At 40.4% G+C, this 25,330-nt stretch overlaps 1 protein-coding gene across 1 annotated transcript in view; it reads left to right on the top strand.

Moving 5' to 3' along the window:
• Positions 1-25,330, top strand: part of KCTD3 (potassium channel tetramerization domain containing 3) — a 47,505-nt gene that overhangs the window by 15,979 nt on the left and 6,196 nt on the right. Inside the window, exons 4-14 of the mRNA XM_060246787.1 lie at positions 1,975-2,048; positions 2,822-2,880; positions 3,119-3,199; positions 5,263-5,403; positions 6,910-7,000; positions 11,684-11,874; positions 15,677-15,792; positions 21,777-21,864; positions 22,024-22,140; positions 24,106-24,276; positions 24,906-25,061. Coding sequence (XP_060102770.1) covers positions 1,975-2,048; positions 2,822-2,880; positions 3,119-3,199; positions 5,263-5,403; positions 6,910-7,000; positions 11,684-11,874; positions 15,677-15,792; positions 21,777-21,864; positions 22,024-22,140; positions 24,106-24,276; positions 24,906-25,061 — 1,285 coding nt within the window. The remainder of the gene's footprint in view (positions 1-1,974; positions 2,049-2,821; positions 2,881-3,118; positions 3,200-5,262; positions 5,404-6,909; positions 7,001-11,683; positions 11,875-15,676; positions 15,793-21,776; positions 21,865-22,023; positions 22,141-24,105; positions 24,277-24,905; positions 25,062-25,330) is intronic.

Genomic DNA, 25,330 nt, shown 5'->3' with positions numbered 1-25,330 from the left:
TATTGATCTTGCCCATTTGTAGAGTAGTACCTGTAGAAGGCCCTGCTCTGATAAATAAAACTATTATGGTGGAGGCAGTTTCACAGATAACAGCATCCTAGGCCACATCAAGGTAGAGGACCATCTTCCATTTTAAACTGAGTTGGAACAAGGTGTTTTGCATGACCTTGCTTCTCCAGAAGAAAGCTGGATTCAGTAAAACCCCTTAGTCCCTTAGCAGAGTCTGCAAGGGTCAGCTGAACCCCATTAAAGGTGTGAAACACAATGACCTTGAATGTCTGCTTTCCCCACCAGCTGTTCACTCTTAGCCATTTTAACATTAGTGGGCATGCTATGATTCAAATCCTCTGCTTATCAGCAGGAGGCTTTGAATGAAATACAGAGTTGGGTGTCAGATGTAAGATACATATGTATGATTGGGTCACTTCCAGCAACCTCTTTCTCTCAGCCCCAGATAGCTCACAAGTAGGCCAGAGCCTCTCATTGTTTCATTATAACATTGTGGTTCCATTTTGTCATTGTGGCTAATAGCCATTGGTAGAGAAATCTATGGGAACATTTGCAAATTTTAGGGAGTATATATTCAAACTGTGACAGTCTCTTTTTACTATTAAAATGAGTGATTTGTTAGAAAACTTGGTGAAAGCCAACCATTAAGAGATGCAAAATGCTTCAAGATAAGGCCTTGGACCCCACTTGAGTGGAATGGCTTTCATAGAAGCAGACTCTCCGGCCTCTCACCTCCTGCATTAGTAGCACATTGGAATCATGGCTGAGAACAGCATTGGGGGAGGGATGTGAAATAGAAGGAGGGAATTCAGTGGAAGAAGGGGAATTTTGTGCTCAATCCAGGCAAGAAATTTAATATACTTGGAAACACTGGGGTCAGGAGGGACATTCATGGTACTATGGAGTGGGTGATACCAACTGCCATAATGTGTTTCTTGCCCCCATACCTCTGATCAGCTCTGTGCTGTTCTCAGGATTTGAAGTGCAGGAAGAGTATTTGCTCAGTCTGAGTAGGCAGTGCCCATGGTTGAGAGTCTACCACCAACTGCTACCTGCTTCTCCTGCCTCCTCTCAGGCTGTGGAGGAGCAGATAGTAATTCCAGGCCTTGGCTGCTGTAACAGCTTGGTTAACCAGCTCCCCTGGTTCCCAGTGATTCTTCATAACAAAGCTTTTATTTGTATATGTTTGAGGGGAGAGTAGTAAACTGATAACCAAAAATGTATGTGCTGAGGGGTCTTCTTTGCACACTGCCCTTGAGTGGAATGGACATTAATCCTACGTGATAGCTTTCAATTCATAGGATATATATTAAAAAGAATTGCCACTAAACTAAAGAATCAAGATGTAGTGGAGTAAGTGTTGAAGAACTTGTTTCAGATCTTCTCTCATCCATATAGGTCACTGGCTGAGCTTGGGCCTGTCATTACCTCTAAAGGTAGCCCTTACCTGTTCAGGTTTTGAAGACAAATGTAGTAAAATGTCATGTGTGCTGTCCCTACCTTCTTGGAGAAAGAGTGTGATACAAATGTAATAAAAAGTTATACCTTGTTCACAAGCTGCTTTCCCCAAAAGCTCTATTTGGAGTGAAATCACAAGCTTTCACTGTTAATGCTTCTTCACTTTGGATAGATGGAAATTTCTATTCTCAGTATTGTTCTAGGGAAGCTGTCTTACGGATAAAACTAGTGTCTAAACAGGCTTACTATGGCTGGTATTACAGTTTCATAGGAAAATTCTTAAAATGAGAAAAGGGGCTGTTTTGAGTGGTTTCATATTTGCCTTGCTTTAGTGAGGCTCAGTTATCTTGTACTGTATTATGATTTTATCATACATATATGGCATACTAATGCCCAGAATAAGCATTAAAGTCATTATGATTTTAAAATATTCTTACTTATCAAGATCATGCACATAGTTTCAAGCTTTTAAGCAAGATTAATTAATGGAATACTATTTATTTGTAGATATTTATTGACAGAGATCCTGCAGCATTTGCACCTATTTTAAATTTCCTTCGAACAAAAGAACTAGACTTGCGGTAAGAAACTTTAATTCTCAATATTTTAAAAGCACAACAGGATACTGGTTATAAAACACTTAAAGGATTATTAAAAATAGTTTCAAAATCCCTGCTTTTTGCAGGATTGTCAGCAAAAAGACCTTTATAAGTGACAGAATAATTCAGTTTTCTGGCCTTCTGCAGCTGAAATAGCTTTTTTGCAGAAGTTCTAGGTGAGTCGTCTCTCTTAAGCTTTTGCAAAACACTTCTCACATTCTCATGTGTGAGATCTTGAAATGCTCCTCAAAGACTGTAATCTTTGCAGACTGAAGCTTCAGACATTAGAGCTGTACACTATGTCCTAATCTCAATAGATCTTGGAGATGCATAGCTCAGCTCTCCTTCAGACTGAAAAGATTTTATTCTAGGTATGTGAAAGAGACATACTCATATGTGTACCTAGCTCTTGGTGTGTATTAGACCAGCCTCTTAGTATCTTTCTATGTATCCAAGAAGCTTCTCTTAGTTCTGTGGTTTTAAGGGACTGAAAAGAGCAACAGTTAAGGTTATTGATGATAATGCTTGTATCAAAGAATACTGTTTCAGTTGAATGCCTGATACTTTGTATCTTTCTATGAGGTTTCTGTTTAACAATAGCATGAGATGTTGTTTTAATTTATCTGGTCAAAATGGCTTGTTAGCATGAAAGAGGAACCTCAAGAGATTTAGGTTTGACTGCTTGTGTTTTATAATTTTAGTTTCTGTTCTAGAAAACTTCTTGGTGTTCAAACAGTGTTTCTGTTTCTTTACAGAGGAGTAAGCATTAATGTACTGAGGCATGAAGCAGAGTTTTATGGAATCACACCTTTAGGTAAATTACCTACTGGTTTGAATTTGGTGATCAGTTTAATGTCCCGGTTTGTGAGCCAGTTGGCAAAGTGGCATAGAATCACATGGAGATTTGAATCTTTCCTAGTGAACTTGGTTGTCTTTATGTTGACATTTGCAATCTAGAATTGGTTGTTTTTTTAAATTGTTGTTTAAAGCAATCCCTGCTTTATTTTTCATATATACAGTTTGTTCTTAGTGGATACTTTTTTACCTTCCAGTAAGAAGATTGCTCTTGTGTGAAGAGCTGGAGCGCTCATCATGTGGAAGTGTCCTGTTCCATGGATATCTCCCACCTCCAGGTATTAGTGTGTATTGTTTTCTCTTGCATCCTCAGCAAGAAGCAACTGTTGTGAATTTTTCTGTTTCTGGAATCATGGATGACTTGAGCTTTTTGTTGTTGTTCAGTGGAAGTTTGAACTAGTCATCTATTGGATTCGTGCTGTTTGTAAAGACTCTTAAGGACTTCCACACTTTTATTATGACTGGCAGCTGATGTCAGTGATAAAGCTTCAGCTTGAGAACATAAGAGAAGCCATGCTGGATCAGTGTCACACAGTGGCCAAAACCAGGTGCCTTCAGGAGGTCCACCAGCAGGGTCAGAACTCCAGAAGCACTCCCACTGTTGTTTCCCAAGCATACAAGAATACAGAGCATCACTGCCCCAGACATAGCATTCCAGCTATATCTTGTGGCTAATAGCCATTCATGGACCTCTGCTCCATGTGTTTATCCAATGCCCTGTTGAAGCTGTCTGTGCTTGTAGCAGCCACCACTTCCAGCAGCAGTGAATTCCACATGTTAATTACTCTTTGGGTGAAGAAGTACCAACCTTTTTCTCTTCTAAACCTACTGCTCATTAATATAATTGATTGCCCAAGAATTATTGTATTGTGAGAAAGAGAGAAAGCACTTCTTTCTTTTCCTTCTCTATCCCACTTATAATTTTGTAAACTTCTATCATGTTGCCCCTCTAAAGAGCATCACAAATCTCTTTAACTTTTTTTCATAGGGAAGATGTTCCATCCCCTTAATCATTTTAGTTGCCCCTTTATGCACTTTTTCAAATGCTATAATATACTTTTTGAAGTGTGGTGACCAGAACTGTACAAGCTCTTATCAGGTTTTTGTCCTAAGTATGTGTCTGCTGTTTCTCAGACAAACACTAGAATTCTCCAGTTGCTGTTAGTAATACCTATACTTGTATCATAGGGTTTCTGATTAGAATTATGGTCTGGTGTAGAAACTGAGATAATCAGCAGCAGATCCTTTTAAAAGGGGACATAATATTAGAATGGTTGTAGTACAGGGGTGGGGAACCTTTTTTCTGCCAAGGGCCATATGGATATTTATAACATAATTTGCGGGACATAAAAAAAATATCTTAAAAAACAGTGCTCCACCAAGGGAGAACGATTTAGGCCAGCAAAATTAATACAAATAATGGTTTTTCTATTTGAAGTCATGTGGGGAGAGCCTAATCTGGTGCGCACACACACACATGGCCCGCCGCCCTAGGCAAATGCAAAGGTTCAGGGCTTCTTTGTAGAAAAAGCCCAGCAGGAACTCAGTAGCATATTAGACCACATCCCCTAATATTAGCATATTAGGTCACACACTCATTACATTAACATATTAGGCCACACCATCTGGGATAATCAAATGCAAACTGAACTGTGACAGTAACTTTTCCAGGCCCCGCAGCAATTCTGGCCAGGCAGCCAGGCCCCAGGGAGGCTGCTGCACAGTACATCTGGCCCTGTGATCCCTGCCAGGCCCTGGGGAGGCTGCTCCACAATCCTCACTGGCCAGCCAGGTCCCAGAGAGGCTGCCGCATGACTCAGTTTGGCCCAGCAATCCCCGAGGGCCACACCAAGTGACCTCGAGGGCCATATGCGGCCCTTGGAATGAAGTTTCCTCATCCCTGTTGTAGTACTTTAAAGACTGACATCTTGCTTTCAAATTCAGGCTTCAAAGTAAGTTGTGGACACTCCTGTAATTTCTGCTGCACATGGGCTGTCACCTTTCTCAGTCTATAGAGAGCTAATAAAGTAACTAAAATAAGGTGCTGTGGGAAGTACAGCATCGTAATACTTCCATATGAAGTTTTGATACTATAAGACCTCAGTTACAAGACTGTAGTATATTATTGTAGTGGTTGGCGCTGTTGAGGTGGCTTTCATTTTAATGAGCTTGGCTGTGAGCTTACAGTCTGTAAGCTGAAGACTTTTATTTGGCTGCGGTTGTTTTAATATTCAAAAGTCACTGTTCAGTGATTAATATTTTGAATAAATGTATACATTAACAATCACTGAATACATAACAGTCTTTATTGAAGGCAAGTAAATATCTGTCTCTCTCTTAGGCATTCCAAGTCGTAAGATCAGCAGTTCTGCAGGAGCATCTGCTGATAATAGAATACCTCAGAATTGTCCTGAAAGTGAGGCCCGTGGAGTCAGTATACAGCCCTCACTTGCTGGTGCTGGAGAAGATACAGTCAGACTCGGTGAGAAAAGTAATCTTAATTAAATTCATTCTGTTTTATTTGGCCCATACTGTGTAGTCTGTCTTGAGTGTCAATGAGGAAGGTGGACTATAAATAAAATAAAAGTTTTTATAGAAAAGTTGCTTATAGTTACACCTAAAAAATCAAAATTAGATATCAGTGCAATGCATGAAAAAGTATACCATTGTGACATATTTGTGGAAGTATTTCTTTTTCTATGACTGTCTCGTACAGACTGAAGAATGGTGTAAGCAGTATATAGGCAACAAGTATATACTGGCAGGAGCATGATTATGTGAAGGTTTTAAGAAAAAACCTGCTCATATAGAGAGAAGAGGAATCTCCTCTACCCCCACACTACATCTGTGGTCACAACTGCAATAAAGTTATTCATGGCTTATTCTGCTCCTCTTTTATATAGTCTGCACCCTCAGCCCATGTACATACTAACATGTGATGTGTGCCTTCCTTCTCAGGTACTGCCTGCATTCCCTCCCAGAATGCAGTCTCTGTATAGTTAGTGGTGCTTTACCACATTTAAAAATTACATAACTTACCTGCTCTTTTGCTGGTTATGGTTAGAGATGTAGTGTTCTGATCCCTCAGCAATGGTTATAGAAATATGTATGTTTTCTTTCCCCCCAATCCCTTCCTCCTCATCTTCTATTTGCTGTCTTTTTTGTCACAATATTAACCATGGTCAGTACTTAACAATACTTTAACAGTGTTTGCCTCATGCTTTTGTGCCAATGCCAGATTTTGGTTAGAAATACTAGACTAATAGCAAATCCTATTTGTTCACCATTCCCAATGCTAATGATGCAGGAAAATTGGGTTCATCTGAGAATTATTTATTAAAAGCTGATCTGAACCTTATTGAGGGCCTATGGTCAGTGTGGAACTTCAAATACACAGGAAGCCACTTTACACTGAATCAGATCTTTGGTCTGTCAAATTCAGTATTGTGAACTCAGGTTGGCAGTTGCTCCCCAGGGTCTCTGGCAAATCTTCACATCACCTGCTGCCTGATCCTTTAACTGGAGATGCTGGGGATTGAACCTGGGATCATCTGCATGCCAATCAGATGCTTTACCACTGAGGCACAGTCCCCCCCCCCCCCCCCCTTTATTCACTGGTCTCCAGAAGCATGCTGTCATTATGGGCAATCCCACCCTGACTTCAAGCATGAAGCAGCCTTAGTCTGCCCTGCCCATAGCTTTTCCTAGCCTGCATCCCAAAGATTTGTCAAGAGGAGTTGTAACTCCACAACACTTCTCTCTCTTTGCTGGAAAACATTTGTGTTCAAACTGGTGATGTGTCAGACTGAGTATGCCCCTGCCTGAAGGGGCATGAGAGGCTTGATTGAGAGACCATTTGCTGTCTTACTTTAGAGTTGCATATACCTGAAAAATAAAATAATGATAATAAAGAAGAGAGATCACTGCCCATTCTTTTGCTTAAAGTCTGTGGTATATTTTTGATTTTGTTTTGTTTTGTTTTTTTAAGGGTTTCCCGTGGATCCACGAAAAGTTTTGATAGTAGCTGGTCATCACAACTGGATTGTAGCTGCATATGCACATTTTGCAGTTTGTTATAGGTAGGAATAAGAGAGAGAGTACCATTTTTCTCAGTTTAACTTTTTAAACATTATTTGTAACTTGTTGTTTGGAGCATGGTTTCTTAGATCATCTCTCATAATTTCTTTACCTAGAATCATAGAGTTGGAAGTGACCTCCAGGGTCATCTAGTCCAACCCCCTGCAAAATACAGGAAATTCACAAGTACCTTCCCCCTACACACACACCCAATGACCCCTGCTCCAGCCCAGAAGATGCCCCCTCCCCCCCCATGATCCCTGGTAAAACTGGTCTGGAGAAAAAATGCTGCCTGAACCCAAAGTGGCAAACAGGATTTCCCTGGACATGTAAGAAGGGGCCTTGAGTACTGATGAAGCTCTTCCTGCCATCCTTCTCATGATTGACCTAAGTTCACAGAATCGGCATTGCTGTCAGATGGTCATCTCGCCTGTGTTTAAAAACCTCCAAAGAAGAAGAGCCTACTACCTCCCAAGGAAGCCTGTTCCAGTGAGGATCCTCTCTACCTGTCAGGAAGTTCTTCCTGATGTTTAGTTGAAAACTCTTTTAATTTAATTTCAACACGTTGGTTCTGGTCCAACCTTCAGGGGCAACAGAAAACAACTCCTCACCATCCTCTATATGGCACCCCTTCAGGAACTTGCAGATGGTTGTCATATCGATTCTCAGTCATCTCCTCTCCAAGCTAAACATACCAAGCTCCTTCAGCCTTTTTCTTATAGGACTTGGTTGCCATACCTTTGTTGCAATCTTTGTTGCCCTTCTCTGGACACATTCCAGTTTGTCTGTATCCTTCTTAAATTGTGGTACCCCAAACTGAACACTACTCTTAAGTGAGGTCTAAGCAGAGCAGAGTAAAGGGATATAGACAATGAACAATTCATGCGTATATATAAATATTTACCCTAAGCCACACATTAGATTTTTTGTTTTCTTTAAGGTGAGATCCTGAGAGTCACAGTCCCAAGATTAATGCATTAAGGATGGATTGTCACAGTGAGAACCATAAGAGTGGTTCTGCATATCAAACTGGCTCTGGTCACAGTGGAAGGAGCTGATTCTGCTAATATAGGAATAGGTACCATTGCCAAGTACATCAGTGATATGTTTTAGACCTGTTAATCATCGTAAAAGTCATGCTGTGGAAGCATTTTACCACTCTGATGCAGACCGTGTGTATGTATATTAAATAGTAAGGAGTTAGAATGAGATTGTAGTTGACAGATTAGTTCAAAAGATCCACTCCATGCTTTTCACACAAGAGTTCATGTATAGCTTTCTAATTTCAAGCCACTCCCCTCTTCCAGAACTGCAAGTATAATTACCGTATTCTTCTCCTCTCCTCCATTTTAGTAACCTTTTCATGAAAATTGGTGTAGCACCTAGTTATTGATTATCTGTATACTCAGTACTTTAACACATCATTCATATGATGTGCCTTAAAATACAGAGTAAATCTTGCTATGGTGTCCAGAGTGAGGTGTTTGCTGCCACCACCAAGACGGTTCCTCTATTTCTTAGACACATAAGGAATGTTCACTCGCAGTAATTACGTACATAATTCCTGTGTTTTGTGTGTGTGTTTGGATTTCTTGTTCTGTGATACCCCCTGCAGTACTAAGCTGTAGTTATATGTTGTAATCTGTAGAAATGCGTTGGAACATATTTTGCCTTTATATGCAGTTTGAAATCTAATGGGGGAAGGGTATTGCTATATGAAAGAACCAGGAATAAGACCTGTTGTGGAGATAAATACAACGGGCTTTAGAAAGAGGTTCTGGGTGAGTGCCTCAGTGACTGACAACTCAGGCCTCCCTCTCTGGCTGATATCCCAAATGGCCTCCAAAGCTCTCTCCCCTGAAGGCAGTAACAGAGGCATAAAAGATCAGCCCTGTTGGGCCACAGAGAAGGCTGCTGCCCCGTGAGCCACCAGGGATGCTGACGTGAAATCCCCCACAGGTGCTCCCCCTGCTTCCCCCTGGCAGTCTCCGTAACACCCAGATACTACTAGGTACATGTGAAACTGCCTTATATAGGTATTTCATAGATCAGTCAATTACAGGCCCTCTGGGTTGGCTTACCTGCCTGTGATGTGGCAGGTGAAGGCATGCATGTGAGAGAGTGTATGACTTGCACACATGGCTTGATGTTGCATCATTGATGGGTTGGTTCTGCTGCCCTACGCTGAATCAGACCATTGGTCCATACAGGTCAGTATTGTCTACTTAGACTGGCAGCAGTTCACCTACTGCCTGGTCCTTTTACTAGAGACACCAGAGATTGAATTTGGGACCTTCTGCATGCCAATTGCAGATGTTCTACCACTGAGAGATGGCCCCTCCCATAAGTACTAAGCAGAATTTACATATCACTCTCAAACTGCAGACCTTCCATTGGTTATCCACCAGTTACCAGGCCCCATTCAAAGTTCTATCACCTGCAAAGCCCTTAATGGCACTGAATCTGCATACCTGCAGGACCGCCTGTCCTGCTATGCTCTGCCGTGACAGCTGCAGTCATGTAAACTACGTAACCTTCCTGAAGGTGCCCATAGGCAAACAGGTAAAACTGGCAGCTGCCCACTATTTTCTGTAGTGGATCCCACATTATGGAATGGCCAGCCTGAGGCTCTTTGGAAGGGCCCCACGTTTCTGTCATTTAACAAAATGTGCAAAACAAAATTGTTTAGGAGGATATTCTGCTTGAGCTGGAAGACTGTTTTTGGAGTCACATTTTAAACTAGCATCTCTTCCAGCCACATGTACCTCCCTTCCCACTTGAATTTGAAATCTCCACTGCAATATTCTATGCAGCAAAAACACACTGGCAAGTCTTTTCTACTGCTATCAGAAACATTGAAAAAACAATGGGAGAGCATTCGGCTGCTGACCTAAGAGCAGCAGTTCTCTTACAAAGGCATTTCAAAGAGAGATTAGAGAGACTGCTGAATTGGAACTGATAATGAAGCTCAAGGCAATGCATCTTCCTGGATTGAATTGAAACCTAGGTTTCTTCTCTGATTATCAATGCCTGCTATTGTTATGTGGCATCTAAAATCACTTCAGTCTCCAAGATATAAGGACAGGTGGACTCACATTCTAGCGGTTATCTGAAGAAATGAGCAGTGACTCATGAAAGCTCATGCCCTACTACAGATTTTGCTAGTAGTTAAGGTGCTGCTTGGCTCTTGTTCCCTTCCACTAATAAAGAATGTAAGTTGTGCTGGTAGGCAGGACTTTTTTTGTAGAAAAAAACCCAGCAAGAACTCATTTGCATATTAGGGCACACTCCCTGTGCCAAGCCAGCCAGAACTGCGTTCCTGATTTTAAAAAAGCCCTGCTGGTAGGTTTCTCCTCTCCCACAATCTGTAAGAAATGGAAAGGGGGTCCTCTCTCCCCACCCCACTGTGGCTTGCTCTCTGAGGCTTTCCCTCTGTCTCTCTGAAGAAGTGTACAGGTATGCAGAAGCTTATTCCTTGAAATAAAATGGTCTTGGTCTTAAACACTGGGCTCTATTTTTCTCTCTGGCTCTTTCCCTCACCCTCCTCTCCCCCCCCCCTCTCTGAAGAAGTGTGCAGGCGCACAAAACATAACGTCATTGGTCTTAAACACGGGACTCCATTCTCTCTCTCTCTGGCTATCTCCCCCCTTTCCCTCCCTCTGTATCTGAAGAATATGTGTGGAGGCATACAAAAGCTTATACCTAGAATAAGAGGAAAGGCTTTCTCTGACTCTTTCCCTCCTCCCTCCCTCAGCCAATTGAAGGAAAGCTGTCTTTCTCTCTTCTGCAAAGCAGTGTCTCAGTCCTTGTCTATTCTGGAGCTGGAGGATGGGGTTGCTCTACATTGAGATTGAATGACAGGCAGCTCAACCAAAGGGAGGGAAGGTGATTTGTGACCAGTACCTTAGGGCTTTTTATTATGAGAGATGACCCCTGTACCTTCTGTTTCCTAATATATTTGAGTTTGGGAGTGTTGTTTTTTAAAAGAAAAAGCTAGCTGTGTGTTACTACTAGTCTTTGGGGGTTTTTAAACAAGAACAAATGCCTCAGAGGAGGGATGGTGGCTCAGTGGTAGAGCATCTGCTTGGTAAGCAGAAGGTCCCAGGTTCAGTCCTCAGCATCTCCAACTTAAAGGGTCCAGGCCAATAGGTGTGAAAAACCTCAGCTTGAGACCCTGAAGAGCCACTGCCAGTCTGAGTAGACAATACTGACTTTGATGGACCAAGGGTCTGATTCAGTATGAGGCAGTTTCATATGTTCATATATGTTCTAACAGTATAATCCGCAAACATGTATGTGTTCAAAGGAGGATAATCACCGTGATGCTAATTATTGAATGCTATCTGCCTATTGAAGGGAATTCTTATGTATGCATAATCAGATGCTCATGTGTTTCTGTGTTTATAGAATACTGGACAAGCTATGTTGTAATGCTATTAGTATATATGTTCCAAATTGGCAAGGCATTATAGTTCTATTATTTATTGGAGCATTTAACTGGATTTAAGATCTCTGAAATTATACTAGAGACTACTTCTGTTTTGCTGATTTTTAAAAAGGTATATCTGAAATATTTTTTGTTCTCCTTAGATAATAGTGTAACTTATAATGGTTCTAAAATTGTGGTGTATCTTGAAATTTATTTTCAGAAACGTGAGTTTTAAAAATATTACTCTTTTTCTTAGAATCAAAGAATCCTCTGGATGGCAACAAGTGTTTACAAGTCCATATTTAGACTGGACAATTGAGCGTGTGGCTCTAAATGCCAAGGTTGTTGGTGGTCCCCATGGAGACAAAGATAAAATGGTTGCTGTTGCCTCTGAGAGCAGCATCATCCTATGGAGCATTCAAGATGGTGGCAGTGGTAGTGAAATAGGTGTGTGGATTTTCTTTAGCTGCCAATGTGCATCATTTCAGTGCTTCCAAATTATAATACATATGTTTGCCTACAGATATCGCCAAATGTTAAAAGGAATTTAATGTATGCTTCATGTCTGTTTTTTAAAATAGCTTCCTCTCTAACCATTACTTATAGGACAAAAAAGTGTCTTAAGAAGAAAAAAGATATACATGCTAAAATCTAGTTGCCTTAATGGATGGATATTGGTATATGTAACTTATTGACGTGTTCTTGAAGGCCCATTGTGAAAATGAGTAGAAAGTAATTCCATTTGTGCCTGTCTTGCTTCAGCTTCATATGTGAGCCTAACTGTGGGAATTAAAGATGACAGTTTGAAATGACTGCCAGCTTGTCCTGTTCTTACTAAATGCCATGTTTCTCAAGGTCTTCTTTTGATAACCTTCAAGAAATACAATTTGGGCAATGCTTTGCCACTAATAATCTTTTGAGAAGATATTAACAGAGATGCCCAGCTTTTGGCTATCAGACAACTCCAGATCCAAAGGCTTCATACTGCCAGAAGATGCATATATATATATATATATATATATATATATATATATATATATATATATATATATGAAGAAGCTTTCAGAGAAGCCAAACACTCCACAATAGGGACCTGATTGATAGCTTGTCCTGCTTATTAAAATGCATGCTTGTTTCCAAATATCACTGGCAGCCTCTGAGTGGGGGGAAGAGAGAAGGAATCTAGGAATCTGTTGAGCTCCAAAAGTAGCATTTCAGTAATGGTGTAACAGTAATGACAGATTGTTTCCTTCAGCAATGAAGAGCTGTCACTATGCATTTAATTTACTCATCAGATTAGATGAAGAATCTTGATGTGTACATTTTTATGAAACCAGTTATGTGATGAGAGAGAGTCAGACTTGAGATGGGGTTGGTTTCCTGTCTTCAAGTAGGTTAAGACCAAGAAGGATTCAACAGTTTAGCAGGAAAAATATATTTCAGAATAATGAAGTTTGTTTAATTCAGATATAATAGAAAATTGTTCTGTGCTAGAAATCAAAAATAAAGAGGAAACACTTTCTAGGCATATTTCATTACTGTATCTATGCACCTCAGCAGCATAGTGATGGAAAATTATTTTCAAACTCAACTGCCAGTTTGCAGCATTTAGAAGGAAGGGTGTGGCTTTTCAAATGAGTTACACTCCATCTGTGCTGTAGTAGAAAAGAGCATGGAAGGGAATTGAGTTGGGGATATGCTGTGCCCATGCTGTAGTTTGAGTTGGAAGGACTTATAAGGATCTCATTCTTTATTGCTTTTTAGAATGTAAAGCTGAGAAAATGACAAAAGTACTTTTTGAAGCTTCCACCTATTACACTGTATAGTTCATCATTACTTCTAGTCAACATGAGTTTTAATCCAGGTCATGCAGACAGGGTTTTTTTTTTTAAAACTCTTACATCCTGACGATCCTTGCAATTAATGGCAGCTGAAAATGGGAAAAATCTGCCAAATAGGAACTCTTGACATTTTGGCATAGAGAACCTGTAGCCATTTTTAACTAAAACTAAAGACCCTAAGGTTTTGTGTGTATGTATATATGTGGAAGGGGGGGGGGGGGAGAGAGAGATGCAAAACTTAGAAAATCATTTTCTTCTGATGGTTTTGATCCTCAGTCTCCAAAACTTCATTTTAAAGTATTACATTTTTAAATCTACACTGGTATTTTCAAAACAGAGGAGACCTAGTGATTAAAATCTGGGAAATGATTAAAAATATGCACAGGATTTTGTTCTGAAGTATAAACATTCTACACATCCCTTTTTCAATATGGATGCATTGAAATTAATATTTTCACAAGTGATTTATTTCAGTTCATTTAGTGATCTAATCATGGATGACTCTTCTCTTTCAGAGAACCTTACAGGCCAGTCCTGCCAGGGCTAACATTAGCAGCCCTGCCTTGGGATACTGAGGTAGTGCTTTGTTCAGGTCCTGTAAAAGAAACAGTTTGTTGTTACAAACACTCTTCAGAACCTGACAACACCATCCATGGAAAATTGCAAGGGCTGGCATCTCCATGATAGAGCTCTCCCAGAGGCTGTTTTCCTTTCAATATTACTTACATAAGATACCACTACTGGATTGCTGCTATAAGCAATATTTTACTGAGAAGGCCCCTTAAGACAAAAACTTGTCATTACTTATACCATCGTCTTCCCTGTGGATGGCGTCAACATTGTTGAGCCTAAGCAGGAGTGACACTTTAAATTCCTTCAGACTATTCATGCTGTCTTCCTTGATTTCCCTGAACCTCATCCTCCTCAAGAGTAATCAATTCTAGTTGTTTCTCTGTTTTTATTATTGCCTGCTTTTATGTGCCACTCTGTTGCATATATTTGCCTTAAAAATTATTTGGCATTATGATTAAATCACTTCATGCAGCAAACTTATTGGTTGCTGTCAGAAAACAGAACAGATTAAAATAACATCTTTCTTGGTATCACAGTTTACCTTTGTAAAATTTAGATACTGTAAGAGTCTTGGAAGGGTTTTGTTGCACTTTAGATACAAAAGTATTCACATAATAGCATTTATATAATGGCTTCATAACAACATTACACTACGAACTGCATTCTATGCTGCAAAAGGTGCTTCATATAGCAGCATACTTGCAACTTTTCTGCTGTGTTTTAAGCTTAGTTTCCTGATCTGATTGATGTAGCTGGCAAGTATTCCATCAAGTCAGCCCCAAGCAAATAAACCTGGAAATTACAGGGTCTTTTCAGTCTTGATGTATTGTGACTCTCTACACAATTTTTATTCATACTAAATATTAACAGTGAACTAATAAACCTTTACGTGTGCCAGCGTTCTGATTACAATTCAATAGATGATTTGTCATTAATAAATGCAGGTGTGTTTGAAGCAAAGTTTACATTAATCCATTTATAGTAAATTGGCTGATCATAGATGTTTCTTAAAGGTCCTAAAAATTACGTCAACCCAGCCTTTAAACTATAGCTATTTACATGCCAGAATTCTTCATGGTAAATTAAAACAGAGGAAACATTGTAATTGCTTCAATTGACTGATCCTATGAGTATATGCATAAGGAGACTAATAATATGACTTTCCTACTTTCTCCTAGCAGTCCTCTATGATCTCCATAGAGAAATTGTAGGAACTGGGGGGGGGGGGGGGGGGGGAGCCATGTGGCTCGGGTTGCTTCAGTGAGGAGAGGGGAGCTAGGTTGCAGCAAGAAGCACTACCGTCAACACTATCCCTGCATAAATGGAATTTAAGTCTTTTGGTTTAACATTAACATATATTAGTTGATTGTTAACATGTTTTCAGTTTCCTTGTGTTTAAACAGATATGGTTTAATGCTTTTTAGCTCTAGTGACATGAACAAATGCAGTGGTGGTTAATGTGCTTTAACACTAAATCTTATATATTTGGCAAAAGGTTATACAGCAGTCATCTCCTTCTGCCACTTGTAGCCTTCACATGAACTGTATTCCAGTGCCCATATTCCAACTAGGTGACTGTATTGCTGCATCTCATAGAATCGTAGACTTGGAAGGGGCCATTCAGGCAATCTAGTCCACCCCTTAGCTAAATGCAGGATCAGACTACAGTGCCTTCCAGTCTTCAGTTGTCTAGGCAATTAGTGCTGTATATTCTGTCCATCTTTAAAACAATAATTGAAAAGCTCCTGTGTATATTCTGCAGAAATTGATTGCTACCTTAATGTTTTTATTGTTTTGGAAGCAGACTTTTAATAGACTCTGGTGTGTTTTGGTAGGAATATTCAGCCTTGGTGTTCCTGTGGATGCTCTCTTCTTCATTGGCAACCAGTTGGTGGCTACTAGTCATACAGGAAAGGTGGGAGTATGGAATGCTGTGACTCAGCATTGGCAGGTTTGTTAAATGCTTATCATGACATGTTTTATGAAACTACAACAAAGTTGTTAATCTTCAGATGATACATTTATAGTCGGGCAGTTCATTTTGTAGTTTATTATTGAACTACTCTTATTTTAAATTGCATTGGCTTTGAAAGTTTGTCTTGAGTGTGCTTTAATTGTTAGTATAAAAGTATTACATTGATGTATCTGCTAATCTGATTGATTTTACTGGCACTTCGGACAAAAGAACTTTGTTGTGAGCATGTGGTTATTTGGAAATTCTGTGCTGCACTGTAGTCATAGGGCTTTCAGATGATGTCACTGTACATCATGCTTCAGATATCTGTTTTATATTTCTATTTGCAAATGCCCTGTGATTTTTATATATTTTGCATTCTGACAACGGGAATAGAGATTCTTGGATTCCAGACAAGACTGGGGAAAGAGCTGGGCATTCATGCAAGAAACAAACCTTGTAACGCAGCCAGATGAATGTCTCTGTGGCACAATGTAAAAACACTGTGTAATGAAATCCAAGAGGCTGCCTTGCAAATCTCAGGAGGCAGAAGTGACCTAAGGCTGACTCCTGTGGCTGCCATAACACTGGTTGAATAAATCCTGATTTTACCCATAAGTGACAGTCATGCCAATGAGTAACACAGCGAGAATGCAAACAGCCAAGTGGTATAACAGTTACTGTTATTCAGTGAAAGCTGACTTAATATGTTTGAGTGTAAGGAGGGGGGTGGGGGGAACTACTAAAAGCATCTTTAAAAGCTGTACTAGCCTAATATAAACACTTTTGAGAATCAGGCTGCATTAACAAGAATAAAAATATTTGTTTGTGGGGGTATTTTAGTAATTATTGAGGAGAGCTTGCCTTTTAATATATTCATATAGTCTTCATGTGCATTATGACTTTCCCACCAGAAGCTTAATGAAGTTCCATGTTAATATTCTAGAGCACTGATTGTATGACTGTTTTGGTAGTAATCCCATAAATAAGCAATTCAGGATTCTTACCAAGCTGCCTCAGTGAGAAATGAAGGGATAAAAAGAATATTATGGGTAGCTTTTGTATTTGCCTTTCTGGAAAACCAATATTGGGTGTGAGGCATCGGGCATGCATGTTCATTGCATATATAATGTGATGGAAGTCATACCTCGTATCATTCGGCATGCAAAGCAGGAGAGATCACCAATGACATTTCTGGAATGGTGAAAGTCTGGACCAGCCTAAAATTCTAATATTTATGAAATGCCTAAAGTTGACTAATTGGGTCAACCTTGTCCTACTGTGCAGTTCTGCCATTCTGTAATTCAGGAAATAATAGAGGAGGAACTAAAGGGAAAAAGTTCTTACCTGAGGGCAAACATGCTCTTTTGTACCCTTTTTCTTTCATTAGTACATGTCATCAATTGGGATCCGTGTAAGAAGCTGTATGTCAGAGAAATTGGTATGCTTGAGATACTTGAGAAGAGAGAGAAAATAACTCCTACAAAATAAGCCAGTTAAGCTAAAGGTTAAATTACTATAACATTGCCTTTGAGGAGATATTAGGTGGCAGTAGGTGGAGTGTCTTCAAGACCGTGATCGTACTGTTTCTCCCAGGGGCAGGATGGGGAGAAATGGCTACAAGAATGAAGATTTAACAAATTAGAAATTTGCCTGGTTAAGTGGACAGGCCAAATGACCAGATTATCTAGGTGAGTTGTAGCAACCATTCCTTGCACCCTGTTATGAGTTTCATCCTCCAGTTTCTTAGTGGTCTTATTGCATTTTCATTTGAAAGTTTTGCTATATAAACTGTAGCCAAGAGAGATCATTACATAATTTGTCTGAATCCTAAGGATATTGTAACTTGTATTTAACGTATAGTTTCTGGCATCCTGGCCATTAGGTTTGAGTTGGCGACTTCTCATCATCCTTTGGGCAAAAGGATTAGCCACAGTGTATGTGTGTATATATATGTATGTGTGTATATTAGCCACAGTGTATGGAGCACAGGTCCACCAGTGGCTATTAGCCACAGTGTATGTGTGTATATAACATTTTTTGCCACTGTGTGACACAGAGTGTTGGACTTGATGGGCCGTTGGCCTGATCCAACATGGCTTCTCTTATGTTCTTATGTTCTTATAATGTCATATGATAAAACTGTGTTCTTATGAGCAATGGATTGTTTGGTATTAAAAGTTAGTAATATGGAATCATTTTTGCATTTTTTTCAGTAGTTTAAAAATTGAGAGTTGTAGGATGTTAGAATGTTTTTAAATTAGGTCTCATTTTTCTTTGGGGTATATCTTGTCCCTAGTCATAGATACTTGGTGCTGGATACTTGGTAAGAAGATGATGATATTGGATTTCTATCCCGCCCTCCACTCCGAAGAGTCTCAGAGCGGCTCACAATCTCCTTTACCTTCCTCCCCCACCACACACACCCTGTGAGGTGGGTGGGGTTGAGAGGGCTCTCACAGCAGCTGCCCTTTCAAGGACAACTCTTGCGAGAGCTATGGCTGACCCAAGGCCATTCCAGCAGCTGCAAGTGGAGGAATGAGAATCAAACCCAGTTCTCCCAGATAAGAGTCTATACACTTAACCACTACACCAAACTGGCTCTCAGGTTTCTGGAATTTGTTGTGAAATGAATAAAATTGTGACTGTTGTTATAGTTGATCTCATAATGAGAGATAGAAGCATATTTATCTTTAAAATTATGTACTGGATAATCTGTGTTATAAAATGTTATTTTTTAAAAAAAACTTTCTTGAGATCCCTATAGTCAGAATGATCTCTCACACAGCTATTGTTAGAGACATAACAAACACCTTAGGAATTATCAGTTTAACATTTGTGTGATGACCACTTGGTGGGTGTGGTGGGGGGGAACCAGACCTTGAAAATACTTTGGTTGTCAGCCTTGTTCCTGGAAATGTTTGTTTTCAGTTGCCAAGGTTATGTGGTCAGCATAAACATATTTGTGCTTCATTTTCCGCATAGTAAACTTGTTGCACAGTACAAAATCACTGCATGGCTTAACATATGATTGTTTTCAGTTGAGTTCAATAAATGAAATATCTTCAATGGTTGACGATTTGTGGATGATTAAGAGACAGTATGAATTCTCTTTTTACTTTTGAAATCCTGCTATTGAAGCGTTGTGTCTAATGTCACTCATGCAGTAGTAACAGTAGTAAAAATTAAGTGGATTCTACTTTCACAGTTACCTGTCTTGTTTCTGGCTATGGCTGGGGCCAGCCCTTCCACTAGGCAAATTAGGCATTAGCCTAGGGCACTGGCCCTGTGGGATGCCAAATTAGGTACCCCCATGCAACTTATTTTTTTTTTTAAAAAAGGTTTCCTTTAGCTGCCTTGATGTACCCAAGCCGACTCCCTCCCAGCGCCATCTTTAGTAGGGCTGGCCCCAAGAGGATGGAGCACCAGAAGTGCCTGGCTCCAGCTCCAAGGCTGCTGACAGCACTTTCCTCTGCACACCGGAAAGTGCCTGTGTCTGCTGCCTCTTACTCCCCTAGTCCTTCCCCTTGCAGCACAGGTCACCAGCTTCAAATGCAGTGGAGAAGGTCCAGTGCCTGGCTTCAAGCTCACCACATGGGGCTGCAGACCAGCTTGCTAGTGCACAACAGTAGCAGCAAGTACCGTAAATGCAGCAAGAGCTCCCTTGCCCACCCACCCCCTTTGCTGGGGAAAGAGGGTTTCAAGGGAAGGGGAGATTGACTCAGGGCTGTCAGAGGTCAGGCTCTGCAGCTTCTGGGGAGAGCCCCCAAAAAGGGAGCCCCCTGCATGGGATGGGAGTCAGCTCACAAGCACAGACTGGTGGTGGGGCAGCAGCTGAGGTGGGAAATTCTGGCAGGGAACAGGTAAGGAACTCCAGCAGTGCTTTGGAGTGGGGCTGCCTTTCCCTAGTGTCCCACATCCTCTACGAGACTCCGTCCCCTCTTCTTTCCCTCCTTCCTTGCTTTCTCTCCCTCCCCCTTTCTCCCTGGTGCCGTGCTTCTCTCTCCACCTTTCCCTCGTCCCCTCTTCTTTCCCTCCTTCCTTGCTTTCTCTTCCTTCCCCTTTCTCCTTGGTGCTGTGCTTCTCTTCCCACCTTTCCCCATTCCCTTCTTCTTTCTCTCCTTCCTTGTTTTCTCTCCTTCCCCCTATCTTCCTGGTGCCATGCTTCCCTCCCCATCTTCCCCTCGTCCCCTCTGCTTTCTCTCCTTCCTTGCTTTTTCTCCATCCCCCTTTTCTCTGGCATGCTGCTTCCCTCCCCACCTGCCCCCTCATCTTTCTCTTCTTCCTTACTTTTTCTTCCCCCCTTTCATTGTGTGGTTATCAATGGGGGTGGGGGAGGTGCCAGAAGTTAGTTTTGCTTAGGGTGCCAGACACTCTAGGCTGCCCCTGGCTATGGCTGCATACTATTTCTGCCAAGGCGCTGCCAACATTGCTGGAGAGTGGGGGAGTGAACTTTTTTTTTGTATCTTTTAAAGTAGGAAATACTTTAATTATTTGACGACATTGTGGTCAGTCAGCAATTTTTCTCCAGGCCAGTTTGGCAAGGGATCCTGGAAGTTTTTGCTATCTTCTGGGCATGGAGCAGGGACCACTGATGATGTATGTGTGTGGGGAGTGGTATTTGTGAATTTCCTGCATTGTGCAGGGGGTTAGACTAGATGACCCTGGACGCAGTTTCTGTGTAAATTAAGGAACGGGGGGTGGGGGGAGATATCCAGGCACTTCTTAATGAGATTTGAATCCTTTTTTTACTATCTGTTCTGTAATCCCAAATAGTTTTCCTTCAGAAATATTTACTAGTTGATTCTTTAGGTCTTAATTCTGAAAGGTGAGAATAATTTTTGTTCTCCTTTCCAAATACCCTCAAGGCACACTTGCATTTGACAAGCTATTAAAGGTCATTTCTTTTTCCATGTTTTTAAGTATTGGTTCTATTGCTGCTTATAACTAAGTGTTATAATTCTGTAGATCTATAGAGTCCAAATGTCAGTTTCTCAGATTTGGTGCATTGTCTGAGCTTCTACAATAGTGGGGTTCTCTGGAAAAACTTAGTTGGCCATTAATCACCATTTTTGGTCAGTTTTCATGTAGTTAAATTATTTTTTGCAATGGCATCAATGTGGTAAAGTCAGATGATCACATTCAGAAAATGTCTAGAGAATAAGTCCAGTTTGAAGTTTTTAGCTGCAGCACTTACTGTGTTCCGGTGGGGAATGGTGTGTGTGTGGGGTGTGTGGAGAGAAGACTCTGGGCAGTTGTGTCCAGCATTGGTCAGCTAGGCAGCTCATGTGCTGCCTGGCTGACCAGTGCTGTGTCTTCCCCCATTTGACTCTCTGTATAGTGTGTGGGGGAGCTAGCAAACCTGATGATCAGGCTCTGTATTGGTCTTCATTGCATGTTTGAAAAAAAGAGACAGGAGGTGTGGTGTTTGCTGTCAACTGTCAGTTGTCCTCTGCTTCACATCCTACCTGAGGAGCCTGTAATCAATAAAGTTGTGGCCAGATTTTCCCCACTTCAACATGTTCATGACATTCTTATCTCCCTCCCATTCAGGCTTGTTCCTCCTTTCAGAAACATTGCTTTTGGGAGGTGTTAAAACAGATACACAAAACTGGACTGGAAGAGTTGTTTGTAAACTGCTGAGATAATTCTGGTAAATTTGGGTTACTGGAAGCAATTAGAAAGTATACTTTCAGACTCTTCCCCATATTGTGCAGGGTTCAGGTAGCCAGTTCAAGGTTGACTCAGCCTTCCATCCTTTCAAAGTTGGTAAAATGAGTACCCAGCTTGCTTGGGGGTAAAGGTGTAGATGACTGGGGAAGGCAATGGCAAACCACCCCGTAAAAAGTCTGCCGTGACGTCACTCCAGAAGTGCACAGGGGATTATCTTTATCTTTTTACTGAAATTGCAGTGCTTTGAGAATGTTAAAAAATGAAATGGGAATAAAGGAAGCTTAAATGTAATGTTAAATTTGTTCTAGGTTCAAGATGTTGTCCCCATCACCAGTTATGATACTGCTGGATCTTTCTTACTATTAGGCTGCAATAATGGCTCCATTTATTACATAGGTAAGGCGAGGATGTTAACACTGTATACTCAGTTATTGGTGTCATGTCACTTGTAGGGGTTATTTTATTCCTGACAAAAATAATGGTAATGAATTTGATGTATGATCTAAATTCCTGCTGGTTACCAGTTCTAAAATTATGAATATATTTATTTTACAGATATGCAGAAGTTTCCATTAAGAATGAAGGATAATGACCTTCTAGTGACAGAACTTTACCATGATCCTTCCAATGATGCTATAACGGCACTTAGTGTTTACCTCACACCTAAAACAAGTTTGTACCACCTTCACTTCTTGATTTATCTTAAAACGAATAAACACTGTTTTCATATTAGTAACCCATCTTACTGTTTGAAGTTACGGTGGGTAAACTTTCATAAAGTTGTTTTTTCTGTTATTTGGTCAGCATTTACTAACAGCAATGGAGCATGCTTGGGAGTGGGTTGGTGAACATTTATTTATTTATTTACTTACAAGGGTTAATATTCAGTTGTCATTCAGGACCCTTTCTTTGTACCTGGTATGGGGGATTAAAACACACACACACACACACACACACACAAAATACAAGAACTCATGGGCATTCAATGAGATTGCTGAGCAGTCGGGTTAGAACAGATAAAAGGAAGTACTTCTTCACCCAAAGGGTGATTAACATGTAGAATTTACTGCCACAGGAGGTGGTGACAGCTACAAGCATAGCCAGCTCCAAGGGGGGATTGGATAAAAATATGGTGCAGAGGTCTATCAGTGGCTATTAGCCACAGCATATTATTGGAACTGTCTGATGCTCTGTATCTTGGTGCTTGTGGGGGGGCAAAGTGGAAGGGCTTATAGCCTCACTTGTGAACCTCCTGATGGCAGTTGAGGGGGTTTTTTTGGCCACTGTGTGACACAGTGTTGGACTGGATGGGCCATTACCTGATCCAACATGACTTCTCTTATGTTCTTATTGCTGGGAAAGATAACTGTTAGCATCAGGTGTCCTGTGGAGAAAAACATGTTCCAAGGTTTAGTAGCATTTAACCATTGAGGCAAAGGGAAGGCAAAATCTGTCTTCCTACCCATAAAAAACACAAAGAGATACCATGCTGGATCATACCATTGATCTGTCCTGCTTCGCATAGTGATGAGCCAGTTACTCTGGAGGGGAGTAAGGCATAGAGGCTTAGACCTCATCTAGTGTCAGTTCTGAGCAGTTATCATAGCTATAGCAGCAGGCTAGTGCGTGAAAAGTTCTCTTTTCCCAACATATTAAAATCTAGATCACAGAAGCAGCAGCAACAGCATAATGTTTACTTTATAATACTCACCTTCAATACAAGTTGCTGAGATTTGTATTACAAATTTTAGAATGATACTAGTCAGTCTAAAGGTTTAGTTGTGTATATTCTGCTGCCGTGTGAAGTTACCTGGAACAGACTGAATTTTCTACTTAGAAAATATATAATTTATATCAATCATCTTGTCATGAGGTTTTTGTACTTTCAGCTTTATATTTTGGACTTCCAGTCTTGGTGTTGATGGTACACTGATGTGTTTATTGCATGTTCATTTATAGGTGTTCTGCTTAGAAAGGCCATATTTGTCATTTGCTAGTGCACCAAAGACGAAACCAGCTAGAAAGAGGCCATGTTATGTTTATGGCACAAATGTATTATCAGTTATCATTGTATCTCTGACAGTGCCTGTTCATAGAATGAAGAAGTATTTACTGCTTTATTGAAATTAACTAGGCAGACTTGTAGCTTGTCTTCAGGCATGGAGCCTTAACTATATTGAAGATGCTTTTAAAATGTAAAGTGTGAATGTCACAACTTGGCATTTAAAACCTGTGTATCTGTAAAAACTCACTGGAGTTTCAGGATTGGTTGCATCACTGATGGAAACTCTGGTTGTTTCCATCGGTGCTTGAAATGGCCAAAGGATTTGCTGTTTCGAAGGGCTTAGTTCAGGCACGCCCAACATTTTCTGCAATAAGATACTTGCAATACAATGCTGCGCTTTTGTTAGGCTGTTATTTTCTAATTGAATCTTGCTTAATATTACTTTTAACTTCTCTGCAGGGAAGGGGGGCTTTTAGTTTTTAAAACTTATTGTTGCTGTAAAGTAATATGCTTACTGTAAAATTGTTAACCATAAAAAAAGCACATTTCTAACTGTATTCCCAATTCCCTCACCCATTTTGGGCGATGACAGAGATTGTGTATTAAACAATTATTTTTGTTTCTTCTTGTAGGTGTAAGTGGTAATTGGATTGAGATTGCATATGGCACAAGCTCTGGAGCAGTGCGTGTGATTGTGCAACACCCAGAAACAGTTGGGTCAGGCCCACAGCTCTTTCAGACTTTCACAGTTCACCGAAGCCCTGTTACAAAGATCATGTTGTCTGAGAAACATCTGGTGTCAGGTAATCTTGTTTCCCATAAACGTGTGACTTCCTGAATTGTCCTCTATGCACACACAATCCCTCATGCATGTCTTGCGGAAGAGGGAACATTTAATAGTAAAAGCCAGTTCCTTGTTTACATCTTGTGGTACACTCAATTTCAAATAAACCCAGCAAAACAAAGAGGTGATGGGAATGTAACTAAAGTCCTATGGTGCGGTAGAACTCAGTCAGTGGTTGGCATATGGAGTAGCATATCTTTCCCCACCACAGTGTTGTTTCAATAGTCAGATGTTTTTTATGTTTTCATGTCTGCTGCTATGGGATGGTGACTTTAAAAAGTTTAAATATGGTAGAGATGGTAGTCAGCTAAAAGAGAGGCCACATTATGTTTATGGCACAAATGTATTATCAGTTATCAGTATTATCTCACATTAACTGTACAGGTATATGAAACCATCCCCCATTCATATCCCTACAACAAACGTTTGTGTGTGTGTATACACCCTTATGTTCCAGTTTTGGGGGGAGACTGCAACAGTGAGCAAGAATAGTATCACTGAGCAATTATATAATAATAGTATCACTAGTCAATAATGAAGACTAACTGTGTAAAAGCTGTAACCTTTTCCACCTTGTATCATATTTAGTTTGTGCTGATAATAATCATGTTCGGACATGGACAGTGACTCGTTTCAGAGGAATGATTTCAACACAGCCAGGATCCACTCCCTTGGCATCATTCAAAATTTTATCCTTGGAGGAGACAGAGAGTCATGGCAGTTACTCTTCTGGAAATGACATAGGTAGGCAACACATTCCAAGTACAACAGTTGAGTGGCTATTCTGTTCTTTGAGCCTATGAACTGGGGTTTTTTTTCCACCTTGCAGACAGAAATTTGTCTAGAATAAGCAGGTGTGCTAGGTGGGTAGGAGGTTACTTATGTAATCAAGCATAGTTTGGAGAATTAGTCCAACCCAAACTGACATTTGTACTACACTGTTACTTTGTGGGTTCTGTATTTGGTTAAATTATTTCCAGTATCTTGGGATTTTAAAAAAAATTAGAATTTTT

This window comes from Heteronotia binoei, chromosome 1 (assembly GCF_032191835.1).
Source record: "Heteronotia binoei isolate CCM8104 ecotype False Entrance Well chromosome 1, APGP_CSIRO_Hbin_v1, whole genome shotgun sequence".
Lineage (NCBI taxonomy): Eukaryota > Metazoa > Chordata > Lepidosauria > Squamata > Gekkonidae > Heteronotia > Heteronotia binoei.
This window is presented reverse-complemented; position numbering and strand designations above follow the sequence as displayed.